Raw genomic sequence first — 13,900 nt, 5'->3', positions numbered from 1 at the left:
TCACCAGACTCATACATTCTACACACCAATGTTAAAAGTCGTTTTGTTGTCACTTGCGACAATAAGTTTAGAAATTCTGAAGGATGTATCTGTCCCTTCTGCCCTATTTGATCTTAAGTCCTCCAAAGCTCTGTTAAATTATGATTCTAATACTGGATACCCTTTCTCTTCTAAATCGACTCTCGTTTTTTCTTCTATCACATCAGACCAATCTTACCCCCCACAGAGGCCTTCAGTGTACTCTTTCCACTGGTCCACTCTCTCTTAGTGCACGCATTTAATAGTGGAATTCCCGTTGCACTCTTAGTGTTACCAGCCGTGCTTTCAGTTTCATCAAAGGTTGTTTTGCTTTCCTATATGCTATGTCAGTCCTTCCGACATTCATTTCTTTTTCTATTTCTTCACATTTTTCATGCAGCCATTACGTCCTAGCTTCCCTGCACTTCCTATTTATTTCATTCATCAGTGACTTGAAATTACGTATTCCTGAGTTTCTCTGAACATTTTTGTACTTTCTTCTTTCATCGATCAACTGAAGTAATTCAGCTGTTGCTCGTGGTTGGTCGCAGTTACCTTCTTTGTACGTATGTTTTTGTTTCCAGTTCTTGTAATTGCCCTTTTTAGGGATGTGCATTCCTCTTTAACTGTACTGCCTACTAAACTGTCCATTTTTATTGTATTTATAGCCTTAGAGAACTTCAAACGTATCTCGTCAATCCTTGGTATTTCCCTATCCTACTGCGTACATATTCTTCCTGACTAATCTTTTAAACTTCAGCCAATTGTTTATCACTACTACATTGTGATCTGAGTCTGTATCTGTTGCTGGATACGCCCTACAATCTATTATCTAATGTTGGAACTTCTTTCTGACCATGATGTAACCTAACTGAAATATTTCCGTATTACCCAGCCTTTTCCAAATATACGTCCTCCTCTTATGATTCATGAACAGATTATTAGCTATTACTACCTGAAATATATTTCATATCACAGTTCGTCTTTCTCCTCTTTCATTACTTGTCCCAAGCCAGTATTCTCCTGTAACCGCTTCTTCTACTCCTTCTACAGCTATATTACAGTCCTCCATAAATATTAGATTTTCATCTCCCTTTGCTTACTGTATTACCTTTTCAATATGCTCGTATATATTCTCCATTTCTTCATCTTCAACTTGAGACGTCGGCATGCATACCTGAACTACCGTTGTCGGTGTTGGTTTGCTGTCGATCCTGGTAATAACAACACATTCACTGAACTGTTCACAGTAAGGCACTCTCTTCCCTACCTTCCTATTCATAAGTAATCCTACTCCTGTTATCCTGTTTTGTGCTGCTACTGATATTATCCTATACTCATACGACCAGAAATCCTTGTCTTCTTTCCATTCCAATTCACTGACCCCTATTATATCCAGATTGAGTTTTTACATTTTGCTTTTGAGATTTTATAGCTTCCCTACCACGTTCAAGCTTCTGATATTCCACTCCCCGACTCGTAGAACTTTATCCTGTCGTTAGTCATTCGATATTTTTCTGATGGTTACATTCCCCTTGGCAATCCTCTCCCAAAGATCTGAATGAGGATCTATTCCGGAATCTTTTGCCAATGGAGAGATCATTAAGACACTTTTCAATTACAGGCCACATGTCCTGTGGATATACGTTATGTATCTACAATGCAGTGGTTTCCATTGATTTCTGTATCCTCATGCCGTTGATCATTGCTGATTTAGGGGCAGTTTCACAGCCCAAGGACAAGAGAGTGCCCTGAACCTCTGCCTTCGACTAGGCAGCTACAAAACAATACTGCAACGAATTCTGCGGAGCGTACTTCTGAGGAACACGTGTGCCTTTCGCACTGCACCGGTCCAGGGATTACGAGTGACTATCGGGGTATGTCCGATGGATATTGTGGTGCGTTACAGGGCAGCGCTGTATTGATTGGGGCGTTGACAATACGATCGTGTGTACGATATCACAGGAAATAATATTATTGATAAAAGACAAGTATAAGCTTGGAAGTTAGATGAATGGCAATCTGACTGGGATACTGGAAGCATTGCAGACCGGGCTTACAAAATATTTCCAAGCACCAGCTGCAGGCTCAGACTGTGTGACATCATCCCTACTCGAGCTATGGTGCAAACTACTAGCAGGTCACGGTCCACATCTCAAACATTTGCAGCGGGTGGGACGTAGTAACACACCAGTATGTGAATGTGAAGAAGAAGGGCCCGCCGTTCATGTCGTTCTCAGATGCCCCCGTTTTCCAGATAGAGAGCGACGGCAGACAGTGTGACTGCGAAATGTAAACAACTGAAACTGACCAAAACTTATGAACTTCAGTTACTACGATTGGACATAGAATATCTAAAAGGCAACTGCGTAACTTTCGGTCTATAAGATAAAGTAGAAGCTCTGAATATCAAAATAACGTCAACAATTCACAAAAAGTGTTTCTTCTATTACAGATAATGATAGGCACACATAAATTCAATTAACAGAAACTTAAAAAAATATATGTATTATATGTATATATGAACATTTAAAAAAAGAAAACGAAAGAAAGAGAGAAAGAAAGAAGGAGTGCTAACACCACTCCCATAGGTATTCTTAGACACGAGGATCGCTGAGGCACACACATACCAGTAGGGGCTATGTAGAATAGTATGGCACCAACACGTTTAGATTAAGTAATGTTGTAGTTGGTAGATAAACCTCGAGTTATTCTGAAACTGTCAGTTAAATATGTAGGAACATTAGCTGGTAACTATTCACTTGGACCTTGAGTTAATTTATTTTGTGTTTTTTTAAGTCATTCTGATTTTCAATTTTGCTTTTTTACTTTGATATTATAATTGGTTGCTGTTAACATAATTTACTGCTATGCACAAATATAAATCAATTTGTGTCAACATGATTATTGAATACATATAACCTGTTTACAGTTTCCAGATGACAGGTCAAATATTCGTTGCCATAAATTACATTAAGTTGAATTGAAATTAAATTAAATTAAAACTAGTCTACTAATTCATGTATCAATATATCTATTCATTCTAACGCGTTTTGTTTCATGCTAGTTCACATGTATTTTTCATTTTAGTAATTCGCATTTTTTGTACACTTATTATATCATTAAGAAAATTTTTGGATATTTAGATATACAGTTTATAAAAATGTCGTCATTTATGCAAGATTAGTATGTATTGAAGGGCATGTGCCATAACTTACATCTACATGATTACAGGACGAAGTAGCTCAGCGCCAAATCACTTAAAGCTATGGTAAACGATGTATTAGTAGTTACTTTGTTTTAATGAGCTACCGCTTTTGTGACTCTGTGGTAATTCCATTTTGACTGTAATGTAAGGGGTTTAGGAGGAATTCCTCAGTATTGCAGATGATTTGGGCCTCGTATTTTTAACAGTATGTGTATAGCAGGCACTTACTGCCATATTACAGCACAGATATCGTTTGCTAATAGGCAGATCACGATGCAATTTTGGGACATACGGAGATGATACATATGTTGTCGATCAAATGGGATCATTTGTGTCTCTGTCACTGGAAAATGCATAGAACTTGAGAAATCGTTTATGTTTCGTTGCCCATTAGTCTAATTCTTTAGGTTGACAAATATATTCAAATTCTGTCCCCACATGGAAATATGACGTAGTTTGCTGACAGCAGTTAGTTTGTAACTGTAGATGTAATTTAGCAAGCTTCAGTCTTTTTCAGAAGCTATTCCTATTTTCTTGCAGGTCCAAGGACATACCAGATGGCCACACGGTTGGGGTACTGGCAGCTGGTTTCCTTAGCTTCATCTCCTTATTCTCGGACGATAGTTATGGACACATCAACTTCACAAAGCAGTTTCCCGTTGCTAAGATCTACGTTCATTCCCACTGCCGTGGTTTATTCAGGTACAGTGTCAGATAGTTTGTTATCACAATCACTTCTGTAGAAACATTATGCGGTATTTTTTAATTCTATTTCTTTGGGAAACTGTGCTTTAGTTGTGATATTTTGTTGTAGCGTACGATTTTTACGACACTCTGCGTGCAACCGGGTCGTCCACATTGTCTTGCAGAGAATTAATTCTTCCACCTGCTTATACGCGTTGGCTCACCGAGGATATACTTCATTGTGAATTCTTACGATGGTACACGGTAACAGAAGTTTACCTTACATAAAAACGAAAAGTCAACAAAACTTTACATCCCTTCAGTTATATTGAGTAGACTGATCTTTCACATACCACTTTTGTATTAACGGGAAACTTAAATATGCATTTGTCTTCAGTGGTAAAAGTCTCTGGATTCGCTGTTGCCTCTTGCACCACATTAGATGCTGTTTAATTTCTTTCCATGAAATGGGTAACAATTTTCTTCCATTTTTTACCAGTGTTAGGCATTTGCCTGTTACGTAGTCTTACTCAGTGCCTCTGTTTCTGTGGTTAGATTCTATCAGATTTTTCTTTTTCTTTCTTGGTCTACCTATTGATCTTTTCTCTGTTGGTCAATAATTCATTATTACTTTGGTATTCTGTTTTCATTAACTGTTGTGATCAAAACACAAAAGTCATTGCTTTTATTTGTACATAATTTGATCTGTTTGTTTACGCTTTTAGTCCTAGTTCTTGTCTGATTGTTATATTCCTTGTACTGTACTTAGCTGTACTCACGCGTTTACAGCTAATATTGACCAAGTCTCACTATCAAAAAGTACAGACGATATTGCCATTGTTTTATAGAACTTCATCAGAGTTTCTTTCTCCACCTTTTTATTGAGAATTTGAATGTGACCTTATTAACATAACAATATTTTCCAATTTTTTCCATTATGTCCCTTTCATTTGTGAAGGAGATGGTATTTCCAAAGACGCTAAATTCATTCGCTCTCTCTTCCTTCTTGACATCTTTCGCTCGGGACGGGCTATTGACCTTTAAAAATTTTGTTTTTAGGGCCACAATTGTTAAGTTATAGCTTTGACAGTGACATTTAATTTATAATTGTCTTTTTGATAGGTGTCCTGACTGTCAGCTATTAGAAACTGGTTATCAGCAAAGATTATTATAATAAGATGAGTTAATTATTTAAGATTATAGAAATAAAACTCCATTTCTTTTAGTTATTGTCTCAAAATTTCATCAACATAGATACTACAATGTATGGGACACAAACTGCATCCTTGTCATAATCCTGAATTTGTTGTTCTTCTAACACTCTCTTTTGCATAAATAGCAGCTTTAGCGTGTTGTATTATTCGTAGTGGTGTGGTATCTCTCTCCTGACTAATATTCCTCGCAGTATTTTTCTATCGGCATTGTTAGGAACTTTCAAACAATAAACAGACATCAGAGGTGTTTCTCTGTTAAATATTACAAATTTCCCATTACTCATCTCATGACAAACGTGTCATCTGAGCAAGAATTACTCTTTCTGAAACCAATTTTCTCCTTCAACAAAATTTTTTATAATATTACTGCGGCTCTTTATGTTTTTATCTACGAAAATATTCTATTTATAGTTTTGTGTAAAGGAATTCCCATATAATTCTCATTATTTTCTATCTCTCTTCTTAAATGTAAGTTTTACTATGATTAATTTCCAGATGTTTAGAATTTCTATCGTTGTCCAGCATATGATCATGAAGGGAATGAACCAAGATTTAATAAAAGCAAATGCCAACTCAATCAATTGGGTGTTCGTGTTGTTACGTCCAGGTTTTTCATTTTTCTTAATGCATCCGCTAATTCTATCATTTCTAGTGTTGTGAGACTACCAAAAGCTACTGTAGACTATTATATGTAAGCGTACACAAAGTTAGTTTTCCCATCATGTTTGGTCAGCTAAGATCTTAATCCGTTACTTGTGCGTTAGGTGTGTTACCCCCCCCATGAACCATGGACCTTGCCGTTGGTGGGGAGGCTTGCGTGCCTCAGCGATACAGATAGCCGTACCGTAGGTGCAACCACAACGGAGGGGTATCTGTTGAGAGGCCAGACAAACGTGTGGTTCCTGAAGAGGGGCAGCAGCCTTTTCAGTAGTTGCAAGGGCAACAGTCTGGATGATTGACTGATCTGGCCTTGTAACAATAACCAAAACGGCCTTGCTGTGCTGGTACTGCGAACGGCTGAAAGCAAGGGGAAACTACAGCCGTAATTTTTCCCGAGGGCATGCAGCTTTACTGTATGATTACATGATGATGGCGTCCTCTTGGGTAAAATATTCCGGAGGTAAAATAGTCCCCCATTCGGATCTCCGGGCGGGGACTACTCAAGAGGATGTCGTTATCAGGAGAAAGAAAACTGGCGTTCTACGGATCGGAGCGTGGAATGTCAGATCCCTTAATCGGGCAGGTAGGTTAGAAAATTTAAAAAGGGAAATGGATAGGTTGAAGTTAGATATAGTGGGAATTAGTGAAGTTCGGTGGCAGGAGGAACAAGACTTCTGGTCAGGTGACTACAGGGTTATAAACACAAAATCAAATAGGGGTAATGCAGGAGTAGGTTTAATAATGAATAGGAAAATAGGAATGCGGGTTAGCTACTACAAACAGCATAGTGAACGCATTATTGTGGCCAAGATAGATACGAAGCCCACGCCTACTACAGTACTACAAGTTTATATGCCAACTAGCTCTGCAGATGACGAAGAAATTGAAGAAATGTATGATGAAATAAAAGAAATTATTCAGATTGTGAAGGGAGACGAAAATTTAATAGTCATGGGTGACTGGAATTCGAGTGTAGGAAAAGGGAGAGAAGGAAACATAGTAGGTGAATATGGATTGGGGGACAGAAATGAAAGAGGAAGCCGCCTGGTCGAATTTTGCACAGAGCACAACATAATCATAACTAACACTTGGTTTAAGAATCATGAAAGAAGGTTGTATACATGGAAGAACCCTGGAGATACTAAAAGGTTTCAGATAGATTATATAATGGTAAGACAGAGATTTAGGAACCAGGTTTTAAATTGTAAGACATTTCCAGGGGCAGATGTGGACTCTGACCACAATCTATTGGTTATGACCTGTAGATTAAAACTGAAGAAACTGCAAAAAGGTGGGAATTTAAGGAGATGGGACCTGGATAAACTAAAAGAACCAGAGGTTGTACAGAGATTCAGGGAGAGCATAAGGGAGCAATTGACAGGAATGGGGGAAATAAATACAGTAGAAGAAGAATGGGTAGCTCTGAGGGATGAAGTAGTGAAGGCAGCAGAGGATCAAGTAGGTAAAAAGACAAGGGCTAGTAGAAATCCTTGGGTAACAGAAGAAATATTGAATTTAATTGATGAAAGGAGAAAATATAAAAATGCAGTAAATGAAGCAGGCAAAAAAGAATACAAACGTCTCAAAAATGAGATCGACAGGAAGTGCAAAATGGCTAAGCAGGGATGGCTAGAGGACAAATGTAAGGATGTAGAGGCCTATCTCACTAGGGGTAAGATAGATACCGCCTACAGGAAAACTAGAGAGACCTTTGGAGATAAGAGAACCAGTTGTATGAATATCAAGAGCTCAGATGGCAACCCAGTTCTAAGCAAAGAAGGGAAAGCAGAAAGATGGAAGGAGTATATAGAGGGTCTATACAAGGGCGATGTACTTGAGGACAATATTATGGAAATGGAAGAGGATGTAGATGAAGATGAAATGGGAGATATGATACTGCGTGAAGAGTTTGACAGAGCACTGAAAGACCTGAGTCGAAACAAGGCCCCCGGAGTAGACAATATTCCATTGGAACTACTGACGGCCGTGGGAGAGCCAGTCCTGACAAAACTCTACCATCTGGTGAGCAAGATGTATGAGACAGGTGAAATTCCCTCAGACTTCAAGAAGAATATAATAATTCCAATCCCAAAGAAAGCAGGGGTTGACAGATGTGAAAATTACCGAACTATCAGTTTAATAAGTCACAGCTGCAAAATACTAACACGAATTCTTTACAGACGAATGGAAAACCTAGTAGAAGCCAACCTCGGGGAAGATCAGTTTGGATTCCGTAGAAACACTGGAACACGTGAGGCAATACTGACCTTACGACTTATCTTAGAAGAAAGATTAAGGAAAGGCAAACCTACGTTTCTAGCATTTGTAGACTTAGAGAAAGCTTTTGACAATGTTGACTGGAATACTCTCTTTCAAATTCTAAAGGTGGCAGGGGTAAAATACAGGGAGCGAAAGGCTATTTACAATTTGTACAGAAACCAGATGGCAGTTATAAGAGTCGAGGGACATGAAAGGGAAGCAGTGGTTGGGAAGGGAGTAAGACAGGGTTGTAGCCTCTCCCCGATGTTGTTCAATCTGTATATTGAGCAAGCAGTAAAGGAAACAAAAGAAAAATTCGGAGTAGGTATTAAAATTCATGGAGAAGAAATAAAAACTTTGAGGTTCGCCGATGACATTGTAATTCTGTCAGAGACAGCAAAGGACTTGCAAGAGCAGTTGAATGGAATGGACAGTGTCTTGAAAGGAGGATATAAGATGAACATCAACAAAAGCAAAACAAGGATAATGGAATGTAGTCTAATTAAGTCGGGTGATGCTGAGGGAATTAGATTAGGAAATGAGGCACTTAAAGTAGTAAAGGAGTTTTGCTATTTGGGGAGCAAAATAACTGATGATGGTCGAAGTAGAGAGGATATAAAATGTAGGCTGGCAATGGCAAGGAAAGCGTTTCTGAAGAAGAGAAATTTGTTAACATCCAGTATTGATTTAAGTGTCAGGAAGTCATTTCTGAAAGTATTCGTATGGAGTGTAGCCATGTATGGAAGTGAAACATGGACGATAAATAGTTTGGACAAGAAGAGAATAGAAGCTTTCGAAATGTGGTGCTACAGAAGAATGCTGAAGATTAGATGGGTAGATCACATAACTAATGAGGAAGTATTGAATAGGATTGGGGAGAAGAGAAGTTTGTGGCACAACTTGACCAGAAGAAGGGATCGGTTGGTAGGACATGTTCTGAGGCATCAAGGGATCACCAATTTAGTATTGGAGGGCAGCGTGGAGGGTAAAAATCGTAGAGGGAGACCAAGAGACGAATACACTAAGCAGATTCAGAAGGATGTAGGTTGCAGTAGGTACTGGGAGATGAAAAAGCTTGCACAGGATAGAGTAGCATGGAGAGCTGCATCAAACCAGTCTCAGGACTGAAGACCACAACAACAACAACAGGTGTGTTACACATCTATTGAGCGTTACTTCATTGTGAAGGCTTTGCTTGCGTATGCGTTCAGTATCTTACTATAATCCACTAGGAACTGGAAGGAGTGAACCATCTACAAACTGAGTGAAGGTACATAAATGGCGGCGTAACCTGCAGAACTGTTTTCTACATAGTTATCCACTGGTCTGTCACTTAAAAATCAACAGTATTTGTAGCAAAACTGAAATTGGAAATATTTGATTGATGTTTTATTAAAAAATAGTTGATTTGTAACGTGAAACAGAGTGATGTAATAAAAATAAAGAAATACAGATTTATCATATTGAAGTAGGAAACGCAATTTCTTCAGAAAAAGTAAAATTAAAAAAACGCATAACAAAAACATATCAAACATCACATGAGTACTTGGCCAAGTGCAATTAAAACATGTATCTCTTACTGCTAAACGGCTTTCACACTTATCAATAATACTAGGAAACTCTTGCTTTTCATAATGATATAGAACGTTCTTTTGAGTACTAAATATCAACAATAATTATAGAGATTTTGTTGTGTTTGTTTATGTGAGCTCAACTTGCATCAACTGTAATGCTTTGGTTTTATAAAAGCGCAGACGTTATGCATGCAGTTACTTTTATTACTTATTAAACGCAATTTTTATTTCGTAAGGACATAAGATACACACTAAACAACGTGCGGTTCTAATTACTTGTAAAATACACAAACGGAAAACAAAGAGAAGTCGTTGGCTCCCAGTTTCTCTCTGATACATTCGTTAATGTTTCTTTTCTACCAATGCGACTAATACTCCAGTAAAACTACCATTTACTCTGTCATTTATGTACTGTTCCAAAACTACCGAACACAGTTTTGGTGGAGCGCAACTGTAGTCATTGCTATTCTATACACTTACATTCTTGTTCTCTTCAGGTGTTACAACTTGTTCTTCAAAGTTTCTATTTGCTCCATACTGATTTGTTCAAAGCTTCTTATAGTAGTCTAACTACTCTAAGTTACTTATCATTTCAATGTTCATATAATTTTTGTCTCTTTATTCAAGTACTTTATCATTTTATATGCCAATTATTGTCGTCCATGACTACCATTTTCTACTTCTAAGATGAATATCTCCCAGTTCTCCTGTTTAACTCAGTTTTCCATCTACAGAAAACCTACAGCCACAAGTAATGTTATCCATAGCTGATCCAACCACCTAACAGATCATATGTATACCAGTTTCAGACACGTGCTGTGAGGATAAACCGAACACCTCTTAAACCTGAAAACTACACACACACACGAATTAAATAATCAGATCAAGTGCTGTTGAAATTATTACAAAACTGATACAATAACCAAATTCAGCAACAAGACAGATATGGAAAATAATGACAGTGACCGTCCACTCAAGAACACAACAAATGTGGCTGAAAATACAGAGGCAGAATACAGAAACAACACAGCACATCATATCACATCAGAAAAAGGAACAAATGGTAAACACTACCATTCAATAATAAAATAGCACATACAATTGGAAACATGCTGAAGAAGCGGGGGATTCCACTATCATTCAAAATAAACAACATATTTCAACAAAGGCTAAAATCAGACATTAGAACCTCAGAAGAATTAGCAATGTAGAACTTTACTAACTTATTTTGTGGCGGCGTTCGTAGCGACAAACAATTCGCTGTAGAAACGGCTTACGAAGTCACCGCCACACTTTTAATAGCGGGCCGACCGGTCCGCTGGAACAGTGAACAGAAAGATGAAAACCCAAACACTCTGATTAAATAAAAGTGGGTACTTATCTTTATTAACGAAGATACAGAAACACAGTAGTGAACTCCGTGTCTACAGAAATCTGTCTAGTTCGAGTCGGAGCGGCTAGGTCAGCGTCGGCTGACGGCAAACAACAACTCTGCTGCGATGAACACACAACTGACTAGCAAGTACACAATTCGGTGGCGAGTATACAACTGAGCGGCGAATACAGAACTGTCCTAGCGCTCGCGACTCCAGCGCTTAAGAAACCAGAAGCCAGCGGTGGCGCGCGCAGACTTGCGGCGATTTCCTGTCTCGCTGGCCCTGCTTATGCGGACGGCGTCCGGACTTTGATGCTGCCAACCTTTTTGGCAGCGGGCTCGGGTGGCATTACTGGCTAGGATATAACAACTTACATGCAGATCCTGTTAATCACAAAACGTCATACAAACAACCAGAAACTTCCAAACTAGGTACACGATGCACAAGAAAGAGAGCACATGAGAGCTCAGAAGAGCGACAGCACAAAATACCACTTTCGAAGGGCAATAAATAAAAGCTACCACCCTACTAATATCGAAATCCATCTACTCATTCCGAAACACACCAATAATTTACACCGGAAACAAAGAATAGAAATTTTTTTTTACTTACGCAAGGCTGTATTGGATGGCAGAAACCTAGTAACAGGAAACACGACACTTTAGAAGAACAAACTACTTACGATTTTAAGAGATTCAACACAGGACACATGCACATACACGCACGCACACACACACACACACTCACACACACACACACACACACACACACACACACACACACACACACACACCAAATCACATCTCCATCACACAATGGGGCATATATATGGAACAGAGTTCGTCAGAACTCCCGCTACAATTTTCAAAACCTCGCGATAGGCTTTACACCTCGCAACACACGCGAACAACAAGATGGCGTAGAATTTTGAATTACGGCCAAGGTGTAAAAGTTATGTTTTTCTATGATTTTAAAGCCGCTACAAGTCGACTAACGAACGTGGGTGGATGACATATTATGTGATAGCCCAGTGCCCACCAAAACTGCATCCAAAAAACTACCGCAGTTCCCAACAGTATAACTCGGACTTATGTAAGTTCACATATTCATATCGGTTAATAACAACCTCTCACACAGTTGCAGATGATATGCTGTACGCCGAAAAAACGGTACCAAAACACTCAGAATATGCCTAAAACATGGCAACAAAAGTAGAAGCCATGCTGCAAGTTAAAAGTATGTACTATGAGACAATTCAGACAATATAGTATCCGGAAACAAACATTTCACCGGTAATAACGTTTTGTAATGCCTGCAACGATGGCAACGTTAAATGTTCTAGAAGAAATAAAACCCTACTGTCGATGGTGATATTGTCGCTGAAACTAGTTTGGGGAAGAAAATAAAACAAAAGTCTTTTGCTTCAAAGTGGATCCACAATCATATATTGTTTTTATGCAAACATGGTCCATCAGAAGAGTTTTCAGGATACAGTGATTATACTTACCAACATCTCTTGAGAGAATGAACTAAATTTCCACAAGGCAACATAAGATCCTAGTGAAGATACCACACATGTGTTAAGAAGAAAATAATGGTGCAAATCGCAAATTAATAGCTCCACTGATCCATTGTGCAAATATTAACATGATTTGTTGATTTGAAAACATAAGAGAAACTTGAATTTGTGACAAATATGTGAAGAGACTTTATCTTAAGATACAGCAGAATATTAGAAGAAACTAGGTTTAAAGTGTGAAATGTGATGAGGAGAAAGACACAGAGAGTCTATCAGCTGTACAATACACCGTTCTAAGAACGAAAGGCACAACAATAGAAAGAATAGTAAAAGGAAGATCAGAATTTACTGTCCTGTGGACAACAAACTCATTAGTGAGGCAGCTAGAGCTCAGATTGCGGAAGACTGGTGAAGGCAATCCGCAGTCTCAGTTTCAATGGAACCACCACCACCATTTGCGTGAAGTGATTCAAGCAGACCTAATGACGATAGACAGACAGGGATACAGACAGCCGTCTCCCAGAATGTAGCTCCTATCGCTTAACAATGGGCAGCCTCACTAGGCGGAACAGATACCATCAGACATTATATGCAGGGCTTGGAATAAAGGATGGCTTAATGCATGACGAAAGATCTGCATCACATCATGAACTTGGAACGAAAATGCTTAGTGAAGAAACTAATAAAGTAATTAAAAAACCAAACTCACAAAAAACCGGTTGACATGCACTAACGGGAGACATGCTCCAACCATTAAGTGATGAAACAATAAGCTGCTCCTTGTGAACTCATACGTGATATCCATGACAAAAGAGTTATAAGATTTTAAAAAAACAAAACTGTCCTCATACGACACCCAAAATGGCCTCATCGGACTGGTATGGAAACTATCGTACACTAACCTTGCCGATTCGGGCGTTCCGACGAAGATTTTAATCAACAAGATTAATCAAAACTCTACTGAATAATAATATTACTGGGGATGTAGTAAATACAGAGTGACTAGAAAATCTATAATTAGCTTATTAATACATGTGAAAAAATGCTTAGCATTGAGAAATAATTATTTGTAGAATTTATTGATCTAAAAATTTTTGGACAATGTAGATTGGTATAAGAGCTTATGGAGTTGTGTTGCCGAGACAGGAAAACAGCAGTTTTACAGGACTGTGAGAGTACACACGTTTTTCTTTAACTAATACTCTATTGATGAAAACTTCAAACGTAAACACACCTGTGTTGATGGAATTATTGTACATGGGGGGAAACATAAAAAGTTTGGATCTCAAGACATTCTAGCACTCTCATCCAAAATCTGATCATATTTCTCAAGAGGTTAAGGAAGTAATGAGTTACTTCTTTTCGCAAACATGTAACATGTAATAATT

The 13,900-nt window shown here is 38.4% G+C and overlaps 1 protein-coding gene across 2 annotated transcripts in view; it reads left to right on the top strand.

Annotated features, from left to right (window-relative positions):
- LOC126478991 (toll-like receptor 2) overlaps positions 1–13,900 on the top strand; it is a 114,729-nt gene that overhangs the window by 13,916 nt on the left and 86,913 nt on the right. For both annotated transcript variants that reach the window (XM_050103746.1, XM_050103747.1), the window contains one exon: positions 3,767–3,928. In XM_050103746.1, coding sequence (XP_049959703.1) covers positions 3,767–3,928 — 162 coding nt within the window. The remainder of the gene's footprint in view (positions 1–3,766; positions 3,929–13,900) is intronic.

Source organism: Schistocerca serialis, chromosome 1, assembly GCF_023864345.2.
Source record: "Schistocerca serialis cubense isolate TAMUIC-IGC-003099 chromosome 1, iqSchSeri2.2, whole genome shotgun sequence".
NCBI classification, from domain to species: domain Eukaryota; kingdom Metazoa; phylum Arthropoda; class Insecta; order Orthoptera; family Acrididae; genus Schistocerca; species Schistocerca serialis.
This window is presented reverse-complemented; position numbering and strand designations above follow the sequence as displayed.